This window comes from Giraffa tippelskirchi, chromosome 11, assembly GCF_054371585.1.
Source record: "Giraffa tippelskirchi isolate mGirTip1 chromosome 11, T2T-mGirTip1v1.2.pri, whole genome shotgun sequence".
Classification (NCBI taxonomy): Eukaryota; Metazoa; Chordata; class Mammalia; order Artiodactyla; family Giraffidae; genus Giraffa; species Giraffa tippelskirchi.
In genome coordinates, this window is record NC_137285.1 from 146632773 (window position 1) to 146656843 (window position 24071).

The 24071-nt window shown below is 38.3% G+C and overlaps 1 protein-coding gene across 6 annotated transcripts in view; it reads left to right on the forward strand.

Moving 5' to 3' along the window:
- CSTPP1 (centriolar satellite-associated tubulin polyglutamylase complex regulator 1) overlaps positions 1-24071 on the forward strand; it is a 199755-nt gene that overhangs the window by 80050 nt on the left and 95634 nt on the right. For all 6 annotated transcript variants that reach the window (XM_081538608.1, XM_081538606.1, XM_081538607.1 and 3 more), the window contains one exon: positions 6756-6886. In XM_081538608.1, the coding sequence (XP_081394734.1) occupies positions 6881-6886 (6 nt within the window). In that variant the 5' untranslated portion in view covers positions 6756-6880. The remainder of the gene's footprint in view (positions 1-6755; positions 6887-24071) is intronic.

Genomic DNA, 24071 nt, shown 5'->3' on the forward strand with positions numbered 1-24071 from the left:
AAAACTGAACTGTTGCAATCCAATTTAACTGTGTAGGTCAAGACTCATTGGCTGTTTTCGTTTTGAGTAAGAGCAAAGAGTATCTGGAAGATATGAAGTATTGTAGGAGCTTTGAACTTTTGCCTCTTGGCACATTGAACATGAGCTGGAATATTTTAATTTGATCCTTTTGCTCTTTGCTATTTCTTTATATAGAATGCGAATGGCTATGTATATAAATCTACTATGATTACATTTATATTTAATTCTTTCTTTGGTAGTCCTTGAGTTACTGACTACTTAACCAAAGTAACTTAAATCAGTTCTAACCTTTTGCTTTTTAATATTCAAAATTAAGATGTTTATGTGAAATTGATATCGTAAATGAATCCTTAGAACTTCTTTAGTTTTTCTGGAGAAAACAGATACCACTTAATAGAAGTCTGTTGACTTTTTTCTGTATAAACAACCTTTGTTATTAAATGAGAAAATGAAATTGTATACCTGCTTGCAAATGTCTGGTTATAAAGATCATTAATTTTAAATAGCTTCTGCTGTATTTTTTTGATATGTTACTCTAGAATTAATTTAATAGTTAGCAAATAAAATGGTAAAACTGAAATTTATGCTAATTTTAGCATAAGAAAGAATAGGAAATAAAAATATATACATCTACCTATTCTTTATTATAGAAAATAAACTTGTAAGTGTAGATGAAATGATGTAATTAGGCAGAAAATCACCATTTGGCAAAACCATCATAATTTTTATTGCTTCTGGCAAGAATTATCATTAGATGCTGAAAGGAGTAAATGAAGGTTTGAAGAGTAACAGTATATTTCCCACAAGATACTCATTACAAAGGATAACTCTACAGTGGGTGAACCTGGCATACACTGCTTTACCTAAATAATCTAAGTTAATAATCACCAGTAGTTAGATTAATCCACAGCAAGTGCCTCTTGATATGATGCACTAGGAAAACTCAGCATCACTTCTGTGATAATCCTGCCAAAAGAGTATAACCTGAACCTAATCATGAGGAAACATCAGACAAACCCAAACTGGAGTAAAAGCTGTACTCTTAAAATGTCAGTGTCATGAAATACAAAGACCCAGGAACTGTTTCCGATTAAAGGAGACTAAAAAGTCATGACAACTGATGCAAAGTTTTGTCTTGAATTCTCTTTTCCTGTAAAGGAGACATTATTGAAACAGTTGGTGAAATCTTAATGAGGTCTGTAGATTAGATAAAAGTATTATATCAATTTTATTATATAAAATAAGATATCATATCAATGATGTTGTATTGTTCATTGTACTATTGTTATATAAGAAAAATACTTATTTTTTAGGAAATACATAATGTGTTTAGGGATAAAGAAATATCATGTCCACAAGTTACTCTTGAATAGTTCTGAAATATATATATATATATTTATACATGTATGTATGGGTGTGATAGAGAGAGGCTGAGAGAGGAAGAATGTTGTAGTGAAAGCAAATGCAGTAAAATATTCACATTCAGGTAATCAAAGTAAGGGATATTCAGAAATCCCTTGTGCTATTCTTGTAACTTTTCTGTAAATTTGAAATTATTTCAGATTAGAAAAAAATGAAATCTCAAGGGAACAAAACCAACAACTTAAAGAAAATGAAAGAATTTACTCAATGAAGTTTAAATAGTGGTTTTGGAGAACTCCATTTGAGGCAGGCATCTGGTATACTTTTGTATGCCCTTTTAAGATATTTTTAGGAGCTTTTATGTTTGATTTTACAGGTAAGCTTGATGACTTTTTTTTTCAAAATTTGTGATCCAATTTTATTTATTTATTAATTTTTATTAAAATATAGGAAACCTACAATATTAGTTTCAGAAGTACAGCATAATAATTCAATATTTTTATAGAGTATACTTCATATAAAGTTATTATAAAATATTGACTATATTCCCTGTGCTGTACATTGCATCCTTGTAACTTATTTACTTTATACCTTGTAGTTATACGTCTGAATCCTATCCATTTATTTTACCCCTCCCTCTATCCCTCTCCCCTCTAGTAACCACTAATTTGTTCTCAAGATTCAAGACTATTAAAGAACATTTCAGTTTAGTTAAATGCAATGAAAAATTAACGAGAATGTGCATTTTTATGCAGGTAGAAAATATGTTTTGGGTTAATTAACTCAAAATTCACCAAAGACCTAAACTTAAGTGCTAAAACCATGAAACTCTTAGAAGAAAACAATCCAATATCATCTTGACATTGCATTTGGCACTGGTTTCAAATTTGGCTATGACACCAAAAACACAGAGAACAAAAGAAAAAATAGATAAATTAGACTTCATCAAAATTAAAAACTTTTGTACATCAAAGATACTATCAAGAAAGTGAGCCGACAACCTACAGAAAGGGGGAACATATTTGCAACTCACATATCTAATAAGGGATTCATATCCAGATTATGTAAAGATCTCTTACAACTCAACAACAATAAAAAACAAACAAGACAATTCATAAAAAGGGCAAAGAGCTTAAATAACCTTTTCTCCAAAGAAGATATACAGATGGCTAATAAGCACATGAAAAGATGTTCAGCATCATTAGGCATTAGGGAAGTGCGAATCAATACCACAGCGAGATACCACTTTACACCTGCTAAGAGGGTGATTAAAAAAAGAGGTGGTAGAATCACTGATGTTGATAAGAATATGGAGAAATTGAAACTCTTGTGCATTGCTGGTGAGAGTGTAAAATGGTGCTAACACTGTGGAAAACAGTTTGGTGGTTTCGCAAAACATTAAACATAGAACTACTATTTGATGCAGCAGTTGTACTTCTTAGCATAGATGCAAAAGAATTGAAAGCAGGGACATGAACAGATACTTATACACCCAAGTTCATAGCCACATTTTTCACAGCAGTCAAAAGGTAGAAACAACCCAAGTGTCCATTGATAAATGAATGGACAGTCAAAATGTGGTATATACATGCAGTAGAATGAGTGTTCATTGGAAGGACTGATGTTGAAGCTGAAACTCCAATACTTTGGCCACCTGATGTGAAGAGCTGATTCATTTGCAAAGACCCTGATGCTGGAAAAGATTGAAGGCAGGAGGAGAAGGGGACGACAGAGGATGAGATGGTTGGATGGCATCACCGACTCAATGGCGATGAGTTTGGGTAAACTCCAGGAGTTGGTGATGGACAGGGAGGCCTGGCATGCTGTGGTCCATGGGGTCGTGAAGAGTCAGACACGACTGAGTGACTGAACTGAACTGAACTGAAGAATACTATTCAGCCTTAAAATGGAATGAAATTTGATGTCTGGCACAACATGGGTGGACCTTGAAAACATGCTTAGTGAAATATCCAGAAACAGAAGGACAAGTATTGTATGATTTCATTTAAAAGAGGCGCCTAAAATAGGCAAATTCATAGAGACAGAACATTGAATAGAGGCTACCAGAATCTAGGAGAAGAATAGAAGTGGGAAGTCATTTTTTAAAATGGATATAAAATTTTTATTAGGGATGATGAAAAATTTAGGGGTATAGATAGTGACGATGGTTACATAGGATTGTGAATATGCTTAATGCCACTGAATTGTACACTTTACAATAGTTAAAATGATAAATATTATCAATGGTTAAAGTAATAAATATTATTAATATTTTTATCTTACCATAATAAAAAAGTTTTTCAATTTAAAAAAGGTAGAATTCAAATTCTAGAAAATAGTACCCAAAGATTAGAAGAGTGCTAATAAGTGTACTTTTTGGTCCTTGTTTTCAAGAGTGATCAAGATGATTAATTGTATATTTTAAAAATGTTTAGCTAAATATGTATATTAAATTTAAGAGAAATACTAAAGATTACAGATTCTGTCATAGCTTCCAAATTAATGGGATGGGTGATTTTTTTTTTAAAACTTTACTAATACACCAAAAAGTAGGAAAAGAGGTGGGGAAAGTCAAAGAATAACAGTTCACAAAAAATATACAATAAGATGGTAGAGATTAATCAGATATTTATTTTAAAAACTCACTAAAATACAGAGACTGTAAAATGGGTAAAAAAACAAAATCCAACTATTGACTACTCACAAGAGAAACACCTTTTTAAAATTAGCAAAAAGATTGAAATTAAGAGCTTGGAAAAATACCAAGGCAAATACCAATCAGAAAAAAAATGCTAATATTGCAGAATTACAACACTAATATCGGACCAAAGTCCTGGACTTTTAAAAAGATCATAGAATGTTGACTTTCAGTATCACTAGTATGGCTGGCTACAAACATAAATCCTGATACTTTCTGCCTGGTATCATTCATCTATTTTCTTCTTATCTTTCTTAAGCGGTATCTACTACATGTTAGGTAATGTAATGGAGACAAAGATGAGTACAAACCAATTGATTACAGTTTAGAATCTAATAGAGGAAATAAATCCAGTCGCTTTAAAACAAGGCAGCAAATTGTGAGTATCATCAGAGAGTTGTAAGTGATATATGATGGGAATTTGCTGTGGTGGTGGAATCAGGAAAAGACTTCATGCACATGGTATTTGAGATGGTCCTAAAAGATTGGATAGAATTTAAGAGGTGGAGGTGGTAGGAAAAAGATATTTCAGGTTGAAGAAAAACAGTGAAGTTTGGAATAATTGTGTTTTCTGCTTTTTCTTTACAGCCATCTTATCTAAAAGAATTTCACTGGCTGTGTTAAGATTGTCTAGTAACTCCTTAGGTAGTGATTATGATCTCCATACTGATCAGCTGCCACCCTAATTCCTGCTTATTTTTATTTTTAATTAAATGTGAATTTTACTGGTATGAGTTATCTAAAGATGGTAGTGTAAACACAATTATAAATCTTTTTATATTCGATATTATCTGACTTGCACTGTTGTATAAAATTCCTATTTTATAAATTCTTGTGTATATTTGTATTCATCTGTAAATGAGGCTCAGCTAGATTCTTCAATGCATAAATTACTCCCTAGTTTTAAAAAAGCTATTTTTTAAAAGCTACACTAAGAATAGAATTTCACTAGTATTAGTTCCATTATAACCTAGACCATGACGACACCAGCTTGTTTCTCTTGAGGGGTGTGCAGTACACTTTGGGACTAATTCTTTGCTGGGTAGCTTCATAAATTTAGGCTAAAATGTTATCATTTGCTAGACTTCATTTGCTGGAAATGTGGCCTACTCCATTTACCTGTAACAGCTCATTTGCTTTATTTTTCATTTTCCTTTACTCAAGACAACAGCACTGCAAACTGCATAATTAGGTTAACACTTTCATAGCTTTTTAAAAATCTCTCTTCTAAGTCTTTGTCAGATGTTGTCCTCATACTTCCTCGTAGTATCTTAGAAGTAAGACTTCTAGGCTTGTTTTCCGTGGGGAAAGAAGGGCATGTAATTTTCTTTTTCATACAGTGTTGTTAATATTAACCGAAAGAGGCTAATTTTATCCCAAGTGATAATATACTCTATGTTAAAGACAGGTTAGACACTTCCCTCTTAACTTGGTCAGGGAAAAGGAAAATGGATTAGGTGGCTCCTGACATTTTTTTCCTGTTCAGCTCAGAGACTCAGAATATTTTCCCCCTTTAAATAAACAAATGAAAAGTGGCATTTGGAATTACCACTATCCCTCTATAGCTTGCCATCTTCAGTTTAATGTCTGCTTCTCTACAAAGATTAACATATTTTCCACTCATGATTTATTTGTCAGGGACTTTAGGAGTTTTCTGGAACCAGAAGTCGTCTTTGGTAGTGATGATTACTGGATAATTGCCTATTCTTTGGTGGATTTTCCATTTTTAGATTACGCCAGGCTCTACAGCCTTTATTTCTTTGGCAGAAGAACCCAAAGGCAATGGAGTATATTTTTTCCCCTTCCCCAGCCCAGCTTAAACAATGACTCACTTGGGCCCTGGGGCTTTGCTTCATACTCTCATCCAGGGGCCACTTTCTACCCTTATTTTTCTTATTTGCCTTTAGTAGTCTGTCTGGAACGTTTTATATCTTTGGCATGTGGCCTTTCCTCTAAGGTTATTGTCAGAGAGGTATACAACACCACCCCCAAACTGGAACAGACAATCCAGTTGTGTTTCCATAAGCCATGTTGTTCTTAAGGCACCTAATATAGGTCAGTTGTTATTTAGTCGCTCAGTCATGTCCAACTCTTTTGCAACCCCACAGACTGTAACCCACCAGGCTCCTCTGTCCATGGGATTTCCCAAGCAAGAATACTTGAGTGGGTTGCCATTTCCTTCTCCAGATAGAGGTCAGAGAGAAGATAAAAAGAATGTCTTTAAGGAAACAAAATTTCAAATGGGGTAGTTCAGTTCAGTTCAGTCGCTCAGTCGTGTCCGACTCTTTGCTGAACTGAACTGAACTGAATTTCAAATGGGGTAGAGGGAGGAGTATTCTCCAAGAAGACATGAGTGCCAGTATCATCCAACTAAAGACAAAGATTTCCCTCTATGTGAGACGTTCCAACAACTGATTAAAGCTTCCAACACACACACACACACACACACACACACACACACACGGCGGCATTCAGAGGAACTGGACTCCAAGAGTTTCCAAAGAGATAAGAGAATTCCTCTTGGAGGGACTTGATCTAATCTGTAGTTCAGAATTTTGTTGGAGAAAAGATTTTTCTCCTGGCAGTTGTTCTATATATTCTTGACTTTTTATTCTAATTCCAGTCTTCTGTAACTATCCATAGAGTGATGATTTCTTGCCTTTTCTCTTTGCAGTTTTAACAGTGTGTGTCAGGGAACTCACATTCTTTTTCGGGAATTCAGCTTCATCCAAGCCACCCCTCACAACAGGGCATCATTCCTGCGGGCCTTCTGGAGATGCTTCCGAACTGTAGGCAAAAATGGCGGTAAGTCTTCCTGAATTCTTTTCTAGCCTTCCTTTATTCCCTCCAGACTTCTTTCTTTTTGCTCAGTATAAATACTGTTTTAATGCGTGCTCTTCAAGGCTCTAGGAACACGTGACTTTTAAGGAGCTATCTGTCTGTGTCAGAGACACTGCCATCAATAATACTGTCACCATCACTGACGATATTGTTAAGATCCAAGTGTAGCTTTATGTGCAGTAATTCATTTAATCTTCACAGCATCTCTCTCTGGTAGATACTATAATTCCCATTTTACAACAAATGAAACTTAAGATCAATTTGCATGTTGTTGGTTCTGCATCTTTTGATTATAACCCAAGGAAAATATTAAGAAAAATGCTGATTGAAAATGTCTTATATTGATTGAGACATTACTTTGGTAAGGTGAAGTGTGAAAGACCCTTAGTGAGAGCTTCTTTTTAAAAAATGACACTAGATTCTTACATTTGGATTACTAAAATAGATTAAATTACTCCAAACTTTTCAGATCTAGACTATATCAAAATCTTTGGTCACATCTGTTTTCAAGGGCCTGTTTTTATTCCTGCTTTCATATTATGTGTTTTGCCAAATAAGTATTGAATGCCTTTAAGACAGTTTCTATAGGAATGCTAACTTAAAGTAGAGAGGAAGGCCAAAACTATTTCCTCATTCATTCAACAAGTATTTCTGGTAAACGTGCCATGTACCTGGCGCTGGGGTTATAGTAAGTGAATAGGCATGCTCCCTGCTTTTATTGAATTTGCAAGATTTTCTACCCTGATCTAACTCATGTTATTGCTATTTTATATATAGCCACTGAAACTTTCTTGCTAAAACTCTTTCTACCTGGTTTCTTATTAGATCGTTTCACTATCCTAAGAAATAGATAAAAGGTAGATATTATTGTGCCCATTTTAAAAAGCGCGAAATTGTGTAACTTGCAGAAGGATTGCACAGTAGCATTAAAATAGAGATAGAACCCAGATTTACTGATACCCTATTTCTACTATTGACACGTAACTCTAGAGATCATCCATCTCAAATACACTTTCGTGCCAGAGTACTGAGAATAGCATCATCTTCTTTACAAATGACCAGTAGGCAAAAAGCAATGTGAGTGAAATTTTAAGTGAACTAGCTCAGAAATACTATCCCATTGGTCTCCACATAAGCTGGAAGCTATGAGTGTATCGGTGAATTTTGTACTATTTCATCTTTCCTATCTTTCCAGAACCTATCTTTCCTAATCCTTTCTCTGTCCCTTAACCAGTCAGCAAATATATATTGAATACTCACTATATTGAAGGATGGTACATATAGCTAGAGTTTGTTTCTGTGAAATAGCACATGAAGACAACTATGGAAAACAGTCCTCAGATGTCCTTAGTCCTTCCCGTGATTTGTGGCTCCGTGGAGTGTGGACTCTAAGCAGGTGTCCTTTCCTTTATCTTTTTTATGTGTGTGCATGCTCAGTTGCTTCAGTCATGTGCAACTCTTTGGGACCCCAGAGACTGTAGCCCACAAGGCTCCTCTGTCCATGGGATTCTCCAGGCAAGAATACTGGAATGGGTTGCCATTTCCTCCTCCAGGGGATCTTCTCGACCCAGGGATCAAACCCAAGTCTCCTGCATTGCAGGCAGATTCGTTTACCACTGAGCCACCAAGGAATGATTCCTTCAGCTGCTGAGAAGAAGCGACCCCAGATTCTCCCCATTTCTCCTGTGCTAACAACAGGACCTAGATTTTATGCTGGATATTTATTGTCATGCTTCTTAATCAGGCAGTCTCTGATTTCTTAAACACCAAAGGCAGCATTTATGTCTAGGTGACCCTCAGGTCTTTGGTTAAATCGTTTCAATATATTCTCAGTTTCTTCCAGGAAACTTTAGAGCATCGTTCTGTCCCAGAATGTGTCAGTCCCCAGTTTTCATCCAGAAGGAGCAAAAACACTCAGAGGCATGGCTCCAGAGGAAAGCATTTATTAAGCCCCATTTGTTCAATTAGAATGCCAAGTACCAGACGCCTACTCAGTGGAGCTGCTCTTATATTGTTCTCCTGCAGATAACTTCCTTAGAACATCATGTGCATATTTTAGCATCATTGAGAGGAAACTGACTCTTCTGAGAGGTTGCAAGAGAAGCGCAGAGCTCCAGCCTAACATATCTAAACGTGAGGCCGCCTGTAGGAAGCTAGGGAGCTGACCCCTTCTGGCAAGAGATACTTTATCCCAGGTTTTGGCAAGTACGGAGACGCAGTGTCGTTCCTTCATGACTGAGTACTGAATGGTGCTCATTTCCCTATGTTTGGATGTCAAATAACCTCATGAAAACTGTAGTGAATCTCTAGACAACTTTAGACTCTTGGAAGCAAAAAGATCTACTCAAATGTAATGAGCCTTTAAAATTCAACTTCTCACTTCGGTATTTCTTTCAATACAGAAAGATTAATCTAAATTTTCCACGTCTGGCAAAGATTGAAATTCCCCTTAAGTAAATCTTTACTTCTATTTAGGAATATTAGCTCAAAGAGCTTTTGTCCACAGTTTATTTTCACAGATTATGAGAATTTAGTTTTGAACTTTGTGCTTTTACCAAGGAATGTATATGTTTTATTTAATAAAATAATGATACTAAACAAAGTGTCCTCCTGCTATAAACAAGTAGGAAATCAGACACAATGTCTGTAACAACTGTTTCAGACACTGGGCAGCAATCAGTGTGGACTGTGGTCTCTGGCAGACAGTCGCCGAGCGACAGTGCATGGAGATCACGAGGGTCTTACTGAGGTGAGGAGGCGAGGGCTGGGGTTTAGGGAGGCCAAGGTGGCCAGTATTTGCGGGGCCAAGTACTAGAGAGGAGTATGTTGCTCACTTAGTTCCAGACAACTGCAAGGAAGTGTTCAAGTCTTTGGCTACAAACTATGCATGTGTGTGGGTTGGAAAAACACCCACCGGAAAACAGTAGGCAAGACAATTCCTGGCATATTCACAAGGCTAGTTCACACTTCTACCAGTTGGAGTGGAGAAACCTCAAAACACACAGGGCATTGGATCGAGTCCCCAGCCACTTAAGTAAGCATCAGGCTGATCTGCAAGTAGCTGCATACCAAAACAAAATTCAATACTCCTTAAAGGAATTCAACAAAATCCAGCACTCGGCAACATAAAATTCACAAAGTCTGGCATCCAACTAAAAAGTACAGGAAGCAGGAAGATATGAGGCATAACCAGGAGAAAAAATAAATCAGTAGAAACACCGACTCAGAAATGACAGAGACGGGGGAATAGCAACCTAGGACCTTTAAACAGGTAAGTCGTATAGATGTGCTCAAGTATGTAAAGGAAAACACGAATATGATTAGGAGATAAATGAAAGATATTAGGAAGATCTAAATGGAATTTCTAGACATAAAATACAGTATCAGAAGTAAAACTATTGATAATAATAACAGTTAATGTTTATTAAGTAGATTATCTCATTTTTCTAGTCCTATGTATCAGGTAGATACTTTCATTATCTCCTCTGCACAGAAAACACAACTGAGATTTTTGAAATTTAAATAACTGGTCTAGGTCACACACCTAAAAGTGTGTGATCAAGGAATGCCAAAGAAGCCAGAGAAAACGGACTAGAGACAGTATTGTGTTTTTAATGTGTAACATGTTCTCTGCTGGAGAGTGTGTAAGATGCTGGGAATACAGGTACGTGAATGACAATGCTTGCCCTCGAGGAGCTCGCGTTCCGGGAGGGGAAATGGAGTGGCCTACAAGGAGCTTCCACGTAGTGTGCGTGATTAGTGAAGTCTGTGTAAGAGCCAGTGGTCACACCGGAGAGAAGCGGTCCTTCCTGCAGAAGCTGGAGGAGGCTGTAAAGAGACTGAGGCTGGAGCTTGGAATAGTGGAAGGCTACTAAGCAAAGGAGTACATTCTAAACAGAAAACTCGCGCAGGTTTGGAAGTATAACACGAAACGCCATGGTTCCTTTGGGAAATGGTAAGAAGTACTATGTGGCAACAGAAAATGATGCTGAATGCTATTGTGCCAGCCACTGAGCAGAAATTCTGTTCATGTATTCATTTATTTCATTCACACAACAAACTTGAGTTGGTTGGATTATTATCCAGTTTCTCCTAAAGAATCTGAGAGAAGTTAAGTGACTTGGACAGGCTATATGGTTTGTAAGTAGCACAGCTCATATTCAAACTTAAGTCTTCACAAAGGCCACCTTTTTTTTTTATTGAATTGTAGGTGATTTACAGTGTTGCCTTAATTTCTGATGTACAGCAGAGTGATTCAGTTATACATATATACATACTGTTTTCCATTATGTTTATTTTATCTTTGTTACGAGGTGTTGAATATAGTTCCCTGTTCTATACAATAGGATCTTGTTTATCTGTTTTATGTTTAGTTGTTTATATCTGCTAATCCCAAACTTCTAATTTACCCCTCCCCCGCTCCCCTTCCCCTTTGGTAACCATAAGTTTGTTTCCTGTGTCTGTGAGTCTGCTTCATAAATAAGTTCATTTGTGTCAGATTTGAGATTCCACGTATAAGTGATATCATATGGTATTTGTTTTTCTCTTTTCTGACTTACTTCCCTCAGTATGATAATCTCTAGGTCCATCCATGTTGCTGCCAATGGCATCATTTCATTCACCAAGGCCACATTCTTAACACCTCTGTTAGACTGACTGAACACATGCTACCCCCAGTATCAAGGGGCTCTGTGTCCTCTGAAGTTTATGCTTTCTCCTAAACATAGTAGGACTCTGTCGATTTGTGTGATATTTTCACTTATGACACTGGCACAAACATGGAAAACAGAATGGAAGGTAGATAGTAAGACTGAAGCCAGAGACCAGATAGGAGATAATTCTAATCAAACAGGAAGTGGCCGTGGAGATGAAAAGTTATTTAAGGAGCTGGTTTGACAGGACTTGCAGATTTATTGTGAGTGTAGAGTATGGGAGAGAAGAGTCGAAAATGAATGCCAGAAGCGGAAATATTTCCAATTTTATCCCTCCCCTCCTTTTTTCCTTTCCTTTTATTTTCCCTTTCACCCTTTAGGTTTTCCTCTGGATTTGCTGAGGTTTTGTCTTCATTGTCTAGGTGTATTGATTCACTAAAAAAAATTATGTATGGCGGGCTACAGTCCATGGAGTCGCGAAAGACAACTTAGCGACTAAACGACAGCAATCAGCAGTGCGTGGGATTAGACAGAAATGCCTGCTCTCATGGAGTTTGTGATCTGATAATCAGAGACTGAAAGTGAACGTGAAAGGCGCTCAGTCGTGTCCGACTCTTTGTGACCCCATGGACTATACAGTCCATGGAATTCTCCAGGCCACAATACTGGAGTGGGTAGCCTTTCCCTTCTCCAGGGGATCTTCCCAACCCAGGGATCAAACCCAGGTCTCCTGCATTGCAGGCGGATTCTTTACCAGCTGAGCCACAAGGGAAGCCCAATCAGAGATTAGAGGGGGAAAAAAAAATCCCTGCTTTTATAAAAGGAGTTCACATTCCCGGAATCAGGGGATTGCAGTAGGTCTTGATGACCATATGATAAAATCCTGTTCCTTTTTCCCTACAATATCGAATGGTATGGTGGGTTAAGTGATCTCAAGTGAACACGCAGACATTTTAGGCTAAGATGAAGCTTTTGGTCTGACTTCTCTGTGTAACTGCCTCAAACTTCCACTTGATTATGCTCGTCACTAATCCTCGTTCTCACTACTAAAGAGCCATTCTGTGAGGATTAACGGTGCTTACTGCAGGAGCGGGGTGGCTGTCTTGTTTGAAATATTAAAGAGCATTTGCTGCTTTGGTAATTTTGTAAACAAACAGGAAGTGAAGTGTGATCTCTTCACTCCTGAGGTCTCCTCCCGAGGTCTCCTCTCGCCCCTTCTCTCCCCTTGCTCCCACCGTTTCTTCACCTCTCGTCATTTTCCCCAGGAGGCTGAGACGGCCAGGAAATAATTTCTTCAACCTCAAGTTCCTCTCTCCTAGCTCGCATTTCACTTATTTCTTCTCTATTCCTAACTTTCTCTTCTTTTTTCATTTTCACTTCCTTCTTCAGAATCTTTTTCTCCAGAGAGAACACTGACGTCGCCTCGAATCTGGCCCCTCGCTCCCTCCAGCGACTTCCATCTTTTCCTCTGTTTAATTTTCCCTTTTTCTTCTATTCTGGCCACTTGGGGCTGTCACACATGTCACATAAGCATCTCTGGAATGCTTTTGTCACCTCCTCCTCTCCCACCCAACCCTCCTCAGCCCCCGTGCCTAATGCCCTTAGGTTGCTGACCTCTCTTTATCCTTTTAGGTCTTAGTTTAAAGGTCAGCTCCTTAAAGAGGGCTTCTCTGTGACCCTTTCTCATCTGAATTAGATGACTTCATTACTCTTTTCAAATCATCCTGTAATTTTTTAGTCATCATTTATTATAGTTTCTGACTAAATATTTTTTTGCATGATCCTTTACTTAATGTACATTTCTCTTATTAAATTGTAACCTTTATGAGGCTATTCCTGACACCTAACATATGTAAGTGATTTTGTTATTTAATATGACAGTTCACCATTTCCCAGTCACTAGACAGAGGATAGAGTATTGAATGGTTTACATTATCATCCCTTTTATTACGGGGTAGCGTCGGTTTCAAATACCTGCTTTACACTAAACTTTTCAATATTGTGTAGGAGACGATTTAAAATAATAGTAGCTGCTACTTATTGCCCATCTGATATATGCAATACACTAAAACATCATACTCAGAGTGCCCCAGTAGAAACTGAGCCCATTCAGAGCTATGCTGTATTTATTACCATGCCGTTTGTTTATTTATTTTTGACCACGCTGGATCTTTGTTGCTGTGTGCAGGTTTTCTCTACCTGCAGAGAGGAGGGGCTCCTCTCTGGCTGTGATGTTCGGGCTTCTTATTGGGGTGGCTTCTCTTGTTGCAGAGCACCGGCTCTAGGTGCACGGGCTTCAGTAGTTGCTGCTCCCAGGCGCTAGAGCACAGTCTCAGGAGTTGTGGTGCACGGGCTTGATTGCTCCATGGCATGTGCGTTCTTCCTGGACCAGGGATTGAACCCGTGTCTCCTGCGTTGGCAGTCAGATTCTTTACCCATCGAGCCACCAGGGAAGTCCAAAAACTATACTATTTTAAATGACACTTAATTAAAATAATATTCAACACCCACTGGTGCTTTTAAACAAGGATTAGAAAGATTTATATCATAAACTGTAAGCCAACTTTAAACATTGGTGAGGGTCTGGTTGGCAATACTTCCTTCCCTTCTTCTGTATTCTGGTCCAGCCTGTATGCTTTGAAAGAGATCACAAACTAGTGGTCAGCTGATTATACGTGCCTTGGCCTGCAGATATGTTTTCTTTGGTTTGCTATGTTTAAAATATGTATTTTTAATTAGATGCCAACATTTAACAAAAAAAATCTCAATTCAGTTTCACTTAAAAATGGAAAGTCCTTCCAATACTGCAGCCACATTCCAACAGAGAGACATTCCGCCAGGGCAGAGGTGCAGCTGCTCTCTTTAGACAGGGCATGTAGCCTCAGATTTACCACCATCCCCAGCTGCCTGGCTTCACCTGCTTACGTTTCCTGCCTGGCCTCTGTAGGCATTTGAATTTGCTATCGTTGCTAGAACATCTTGGTCCGTTTATAATCACTTGAAAGGTAAAGTTACACTCTTAATTCAGAACACGGAGTTAGGATCCTATTCCTCAGCTAGATTCTTTCTCTTTTCTCCTTGTTATCATGGTGTCTCTCAAAAAAATTCACAATCAGAAGGCACCTTAGAAGTCCTCTTATCTTGAAACTAAGTCTAGGGGGTTTTTAATATTCTGTTTTTTATAGTAAAATATGCATAACATAAAAATTGCTATTCTAACCACTTTTTAAACTGAGAAATCTTCTTTTGGTGGTAAAATATAAGTAACCTAAAATTTACCATTTTAACCATTTTAAGTTACAGTTCCGTGGTGTTAACTGTATTCACATTGTTATAAAACTATTACCAGCATCCAGCTCCTTGTTTGCCTCTTCCCAAAATGAAACATTTTATCCCTTAGAAAATAATTCTCTCTTCTGCCCTCCTCCAACCACTGAAAACCGTTGTTTTACTTTCTGTCTCTATATGTTTGACTATTCTAGGTACCACATATTAGTGAAATCATACAATATTTGTCTTTTTGTGTCTGACTTATTCCACTAAGCATGACATTTTCACAGTTCATATATGTTGTAGTGAGTATCAGAATTTCATTCCTTCCTGTGGCTGAATAATATTCCACTGTGTATAGTTCAGATTTTGTTTATTCATTCATCTGTCAGTGGACACTTGGGTTGTTCCCACCTTTTGGCTATTGTGAATAATGTGCAGTACAACCAAAAAAGAAAAAAGTAGTGATAGTAAATTTTTGTGTCAAAGATGATTGATTTACTTGCCTAATTGGTGAGTAATCACTTTGGAGAACTCAATGAACAATTTTCTCAGCTAGTTTAAAAACTGTATTGTTTGGAGAAAAATAAATGTATCTTATAACATCTCATACGAGTTGTCCAATAATGTTATTTCTTAAAAGATCAGATACCTCAGGGGCTGCTGTGAATTGAATTGTGTCCCCCCAGATTGATATGTTGAAGCCCTAAGCCCCGATGTGACTGTTTGGAGGTAGGGGCTGTAAGGATGTCATTAAGCTTCCGTGAGGTCATTAGGGTAGGGCTCTTTTCCAGTAGGATTAGCATGCTTGTAACGAGAGACAGCAGAGAGCCTTGCCCCTCTCTCCCCCATGTAAGGAACGGTGAGAAGATGGCCTTTTACAACCAAGGACTGATTCCTCGCTAGAACTGACCCTGCTGGCTCCTTGGTCTTGGACTTCTAGTCTCCTGAACTGTGAGGAAAAAAATGTGTTGTTTGTCACCCGCTCCATGGTATTCTGTTACGGCAGCCTGGGGAGACTAACACGGAAGCCATCTTTCTACTCACAATGTTTAGACAGAAAAATTAATTTTCTTTTGCATGTTGAAGCCAAATCCTGTTTTGATTCATCACTAATGTTTTATCTCATTACAACCACTAATGAAGTTGTAAGTGTATTAGTCTTATAAATGTAAATTGTGCTATTCAGTTTATTTAAAATATTAGTAAGATTTCCAGGTTGATAAACTTTAATGGATATACTTAAGGCAGAAATAAGAATAATTTCTTATTTTATTTGACTATTATTTCAACAACTTATATCAGTCAGAAAACTTTAGTGCAAAAGAATAAATTCCAGTATCACTACATCTGCAGATAACTCTGAAAGGTCTTATTTAAAAGCCTCATCCTAATAAAATTAATAGTATGTATCAATTTGTACAACATTATCTAATAGAGTTTTGAAAAATGCTTGCATAATTTTAACTACTAATGCTCATCTACACAACATCTGATGACATTGTAAAGCCTGTGTTTTCTATGATCGACTATGCCATACATTTTTTTCTGATACTGCTTTTCCAGTCCCAGTACAAAAATGACTACATTTATACCACCTTATTTGTTAGCATGTTAACATTTAAAGACTTCTGTTTTATAGTTATCAAGCCATGTTATGGAGTAATAAATCTACTTTGTTTGGTTCCATGACCGCATCATATAGGAACAAGGAGAGGGTGGTAACATCTATACTCTCATCCAGTAGAACTGAAGATTTTATGTGATCATAGCCTTTATACTAATATAGTCCTGGATTGAAAAGAAAAGGAAAAGACCAGAGCAGATAAAAAGCTTCTGCCTCAGTGACACATCTACAAGTGTATCATTTACACATACGTTTATGGAAAAGCTCCAGGATGAGTTAACCTGAGACGCAGGTTGGTAGTGTCCATATCTAAAAATGTACTGCTAACCCATTTAGTGTACATTTTGTTTTTCTTATAAATTTTAAATGTATATTTTTTAACATGAAAAGTACTAATATTAAACATCTGTAGAACCTTACCAGTGTCTCTGTAAAAGCTCTAGTCTCCTGGTCTACAAACTACTTCCGCGCACGCCTATCACACAGTATAAACTGAAGCCTCGAACCTCCCAGTCTTTTGACTGTCACCAAGTGCTCTTCCGTTTGCATCGAGTTCTCTCTCCCTGATGCTTGATGAACATACATATATTTTATGTCATTCAGTCTCTGAGGTCAGTGTATAACTTTCTAGCCCAGAATGTGGTCAAATGAGTTAAGGTTTAAGAATGTATCTCAATTATATGTGTTCTATCTTCTTTCATTGCCTTAACAGGTGGAGGAAAGTTTCTTTAAGTTCCACTTTGCCTGTCTTCAAGAGAAAAAATTAAGTTATTCCATCTTTTATTTAAAATTAAAAAATCATGATTCTTATTACTGAGGGAAGTATGGTACTTGCATATTTCATGCTTTGAAGGACATAAGCAGAATTTGCAAGTTCTTTGAGAATACAACTAAAGGTTTTTTTTTGTTTGTTTTAATTAGGCTAAAAAAGTGAGACTTTACCATGGGATGTTATTAAACCCATTCTCTAAAGCAGATCTACCCCCAAAACCAAATGGTACCTCAGGCTTCTGAAATTTCTTGCTCTCACGATTCAGTTAGAAACAAAAGTAAATGACTAAATTAAAGTTTACACACTGTGAGTCAAAGTAAAACCACCTTAGGTTAAAGATGTCAGTTTAATAAAGCATACTCAAATTTGGTTGTTTTGGTGGGTTTTAAGCTGGAAGTGTATAAAAGCAAGTGTAAGTAGTGTTGAAAATTTAATCTTTTCCAGTTTTATTTTGCTTGGCATAACCTGCTCTTCCTTCCCACCGCCGCCACCTGACCCTAATTTAGAGCCCTAACTAACCACATCGGAGAGGCTGTCAAACAGACAGATTGCTTGATCCTGTCTCCAACCTACTGAATCAGAGTCAGCATGGGAGGGACCTGGGAATTTATTTTTTAACAAACATTTCAGGTGATTCTTAAAATCACTCAAGTGTGCGAAGTATTGAATAATTTCTTAACTTTTTTTTCTTTTGTTCCAGTCCTTGCTCTACATCAGCAATTTTTAAGCCGAGTTGCATGTCAAGTTCACTAAGGGAGTTTTTAAAAACTGCTGGTGCCCAGGCCCCATCCCAGAGTGATTTAATCAGAATCTTATGGTTTGGGACCTATTTTTTTTTTTTTTTAATATTTTAAGTAAAAGAAATTTTGTTGCAGTACAGCATTTACAGAAAAGTGCAAAATAATAAATGGACAGCTTAATGGAGTTCTTAAAAACAAACATACGCCAGATAAAGACAGAGAACATTACCAGCACCCCAGCTGCCTCTCCCAGGTCCCCCTCATCATGAATCCCCTCTAGGTCACCGCTGGTCTAACATTTATCACCATAAACTAGATGTGTCTGATCTTGACCTTTATGTAGCTAGAATCATAGAACATAGAACACTCTTCAGGGTCTGGCTTATTTTCCTCAACATCATACTTCTGATTTGTTGTTGGATTTAGCTACAGTTTGTTCTTTTCTATTGTTGTACAGAATTCCATTTTATATATAAACCACAGGTTTTTTATCCCTTCTGTAGTAGGTGGCATTTGGGTCGTTTTCGGTTTCAAGCTAGTAGAAACAGTGTGGCTCTAAACATACTTTTATATGTCTCTTGGTACATAGATATCTGTTAGGTATGTACTTAGGAGTGGAATTGCTGGGAATGTGTATGTTTAGCTTCAGCACATATTCCCAGGTTTCCAAAATGATTGCACCATTTTCCACATTTTGCTGTAGCTTGTGAGAGTTCCTGTTGCTCTGGAACTTTTAGTGGGGCCCGTGCGTTTTCAAAGCTCTGCAGGTGGTCGTGAGGCACACTGAAGCTGAGAACTACTGCCAGACCTTGTATGAATACAGCTCTCTAACGCACAGCCCTGGGAATGTGAGTCCCGTACATCACATCCAGACCACATCTAACCTTTCCACCCACCGCTTTCCTACTCACAGCTGATGCTCACCACACACAGTCATTCACTTTCCCCCAAACACTCCTTATGCTTTTTCCCAGCACACCTTCGTTTTTTCTTTTCTATGTGTGCAGAACTTTCTTGAAAGTCTGTCACATTCCTGCGCATCTTCAAGCAAACCCAGATCAAGTCATACATCTTTTAAAAGTCCTCGTAATTCCCACATCCTCCCCTCCTTTCCCTGATGGCTCAGTGGTAAGGAATCCGCCTGCCAATGCAGGAGATGCAGGTTTGATCCCTGGGTCAAGAAGATCCTCTGGAGAAGGAAATGGCAACCCACTCCAGTATTCTTGTTGGCGAATCCCATGGACAGAGGAGCCTGGCAGGCTACAGTCCACGGGGTCACAAAGAGTCAGACACAACTTAGCAACTAAACAACAACCCCTCCTTGCCCTCACTTCTCTCCATGTGATCTCTCTTACGACATTTGTTGTATCATATTTATGTTTAGTTGTTAGAAAACATAGAATCTCTTTCCTAAGACATCACATGGGTTAGATTAAATCGATTTTTATGTCTTTCCTACCTCTCACTCCAGCTCATAAATTTGTAATATCAAGCTCCATATGGAACCCTCAAGAGAAGACTTTAAATTGGGTACAGCTGTGTAACCACAGTTAAGTTACTTTTTCCAGGCCTTAGTTTTCTCATCTATAAAATGGAGCATATACTACTTCAACAGTGTGAAAACTAAATGAGATAACGGACTAAAGCCCTTATTAATCTTGGCACATAATAACTGGTTCATGAGTGCCCGTTGTCTGTGTCATGTGGTAAGTATCACTGTTAGTTTCCTTCAGGATGGAGGCAGCGTGGTTTATCTCTGAGGCTCCATTCAGTGCCTTTGCTTGTTGCGGGTGCTTCAGTACAGGCTGGGAGAATAAATTAATGAATGTCTGCTGGATGGTTGGATGGGCCAGGCTTATTTATAGTCCCTTTCCAGTAAGCCCATCTTGGAAGGAGAAGTCAAATTTCAATTTAACCATCAGAGATAGACAGAAAGTAGAATTTTTACCAAACACTTTAAAAACTGCATTAAAAAGGCCAAATCCCCAGTTTAACCGTACAACAGCTGCTCTCCTTCTGCTGCCAGGAAATAGGGAAAACCCTCCAAGAGCTATTTGCTGTTTGTTTGTTCATCTTCTGATAAACATGCCGTGACTTGGGGAAAGCACACACTTCGCCTGCAGGCAAGCGTGGGTCTGGGAAGTTGCGAGTAGCAGCAGTGAGGAAGAAATCCCCCACTCTGTGGGAGAGGCTCCTGCAGGGACGCAGCTAAAGCCGTTTGCCGCTTTGCTGGGTTATTTACCAAGATGAAGGGACTGGGTGTGGCTGGCCTGCGATTCCTCCTGGGAAGTCACTTTCAGAACCTCTTTAATTTCCTCGCCCTCCGTCTTTGTTCTCTGGCTTTGCTGCGAGGGTGCAGGCGGTCGCACCCACTTGGCTGTGGCTCCCAGCACACTGAATTCTTTGAAGCTGGCTGTTGCAGCCAAGGATTCCCTGCCCTGTTCTTTCCCCTTGCCCTGATTTGAAAAACAGTTCGGGAAATTCTCATCTGGCATGGAGATTGATGAGAAGAAACCCTGTGGGCTGTGTGCTCTTTTTCTAGATACACAGGACCAAGAAGGGTCTTTCGAGCTTTAAATTATCCTTTCTCAAAAACCCGATATTGATAGACTATACGTGAACAAGTTATACAAAGTAGGCTTTGCCATCACCACTATCATTTAAAGGTATTTTATTGCTAAGAGACTGTATAAGTGAGACAGAAGTGATACCAGAGAGTATTTATCACCATCTATGTCACTTGTAGGAGGAATATAAGAATATACTTCACAAATTGAAACCTCATGAAAGATGTGTAACAAACCATATGAAGATTAATGGGTAGTCCACGAAAATGTTTACCAGGTGTCTAATATCTTTTAAAATATGAACAAATAAATGACTTTAACCAAGTTATAATCAAAATGGGTCTGATGACAAAAGAAGTAGCAACTTGAAAAATATATAATCCCAGTGTCCAAAACCTTATTTGTCATGTAAGTTGGCCAATACTTCCTTGGAAGCATGTTTCTCTTTTTAAAATAAAATTAACTTCAGGAAGCAGCAACGGACAAGGAAGTAATACAATTTTAGGAAGACTCTGAAAATCTACATTTATTGTCTCAAGTAGCAGAACAGCAGAATGGTATAATACCATTTATATATATTTTATGTCTGTATGTACTTATATGCATACAAAAATGTTTGGAAAGAGGTTTACCAAAATGTTGTTAGTGGTTTTCTTTCAGTGCTAGGATTTTACTTTTTTTTTTTCCCACACGTTTTTATATTGTTTGAGTTTTTATAATGACTGTGTGACATTTTTATAATCACAGTAAAAATAAAGCCATGTGAGGGACTTCCCTGGCAGTCCCGCAGTTAAGACTCCACACTCCCACTGCAGGGGGCACAGGTTTGAGCCCTGGTCAGGGAACTAGGGAACTAGGGAACCGCACAGTGCGGCCAAAACAAGCAAACAACGAAAACAGTACCTGAAACACAATCAACATTAGCTATCGTCATTTAAGAAAATAAAGCTATTTTTGTTTTGAAAAAAGATTTTGTTTGACCATCTGCCGTGGGCCCACAGAGGTACTAGGAGTCTTGGGGATTAGAAAAGAAGGCTGTGGCCTAGCCACCAAGATGTTCCCATTCTAGTTGGGAAGACTCCTAAAGGGTGGTATGGTATAGAGTGTGATTGTGTGGTTCAAAGAAGTGCTGGAGGCTACCAGGAAGAGGAGAGGTCGTGTGGAAGCTTTCACTGGAAAGAGGAGGTTCGAGTTGGACCTTGAAAGGTGGACAGACTTTGACTGGGAGGAGGGCAGGAGGACGTTTTAGGCAGCTTAGGCACTGAAGCAACAATAATGGGATTTGAAAAGACAATGGGAAGCCAGTTTATCTAGAGTAGTAAGCAAATATAATTTGAGGTAAAGAAATTTGCTTTCTTGCCAAGTTGATTCTATATCTTTATTTTGATGCATTGCAAATTATATTTTGGTATACTTGAGCATTTTAAAAAAGGACATCTTAGGAAAATAAACACAATTATTCTGAATATTGACTCTAAAGTGACATAAAAACTCAGACTGCTATGAACATTTCATTATTTTAGTGTATTGAGAATGGAAGCCTCCAGTACATGTGCTCTCCAATGCTGTCATTTCAATCCATGTTTCAGTTCAGTCAATGTACTGAATTTTACTTTCTTGTACTAAAAATCAAAAAGTAGACTATGAAGTATGAGGGCCAAAACAAAATTTTACTTTAAAAAGAGACATTGAAGTACACTGCTCGTGGGCATGTAAAATGATACAGCCACTATGGAAGACGAGTATGGAGATTCCTTTAAAAACTAGGAATAAAACCACCATATGATCCAGCAGTACCACTTCTAGACACATACCCGGAAGAAAGCAAAACTGAGAAAGACACATGTCACCTGATGCTCATCGCAGCACTCTCTACAATAGCCAGAACGTGGGAGCAACCTAGACGTCCATCAGCAGATGAATGGATAAGGAAGCTGTGGTACATATACACAATAGAATGCGGCTCAGCCATAAAAAGGAACACATTTGAGTCAGTTCTAATGAGGTGGATGAAACTAGAGCCTACTATACAGAGTGAAGTCAGTCTGAAAGAGAAAAACAAATACTGTGTATTAATGCATATATATGGAATCCAGAAGGATGGTACTGATGAACCTGTTCGCACAGCAGCAGTGGAGACACAGACATAGAGAACAGACTATGGACAAGGGTGGAGAAGAGAGAGAGGGTGAGATAAATGCAGACAGTAGCATGGATGCATATGCACTAGTATATGTAAATAGATAGCCAGTGGGAAGTTGCTGTATGACTCAGTGAACTCAAACTGGGGCTCTGTAATAACCTAGAGAGGTGGGAATGGGCAGGAGGTGGGAGGACGTTTCAAGAGGGAGGGAATATACACCTACGGTTAATTCATGTTGATGTATGACAGATGTAAAGCAATCATCAACCAAAAATAAATATTAAAATAAATAAATAATAATAAAAGACATTAAGGGACTTTCCTGGTGGTTCAGTGGATAGGAATCCGTCTGCTAATGCAGGGGATACAGGTTCAATCCCTGGTCCAGGAAAATTCCACATGCCTCGGAGCAACTAAGCCCGTATACCACAACTGCTGAGCCCACACTCTCGAGCTCCCAAGCTGTGCGACTCCTGGAGCCCGCGTGCCTTAGAGCCTGTGCCACGCAACAAGAGAAGCCAGCACAGTGGGAAACCCGCACAGCACAGTGAAGAGTAGCCCGCACTCACCGCAACCGGAGAAAACCGGCACAACCGTGAAGACCTAGCGCAAACAAAGACAAAAGCAAGAGGGAAGCTCCCCTTAAAAAAGGCATTAAGATGGAGGCTTTTAAACAATGGAGTTAGGATTTGCTTCTACTGGTTAACATGATAACTTTAAATGTGTAGTATACACTCTAAATACTGTGGCCATGTAAACTATACCTACCATGCAAATGCGTCTTTCAGAGAACCGTATGTTTGAAATTTTAAATACAAAATGTCAACTGTAAAGCTTTCCTTTTTGAATTCATGTATTGTTAAGTACTTTCAGTGTTCAAAGCACTGTGCTAGGTGATGAAAGGTATGCAGAAAACTCACATTCATCCATTCATTCGACATGAGTAGATGAATGTGACCTCTGTGCTAGGTATTATTCTAGGTGCTGGAACTAAAATGATAAGGAGGAAATAGTTCTACTTTTAAGGAGCTCATTGTCTAGTTGGAGAGAAAATTGACATGTAATAAACAGTTATAGACCACTGGTAGATGGTGTCATGTCAAATCACATTATTTGCACTCTCTATAGAACACACTGAATTTATAATAAAAGGGGAGAAGAGATATAAAGCCAAAAGAGAAGAAGAGACGACAGTGATTGTTGTTGTTGTTCAGCCACTAAGTCATGTCCAACTCTTTTGACACCATGGACTGCAGCAAGACAGGCCTCCGTGTCCTTCACTATCTCCCGGAGTTTGCTCAAACTCATGTCCATTGAGTTGGTGATGCCATCCAGCCATCTCATCCTCTGTCGGCCCCTTCTTCTCCTGCCCTTATTC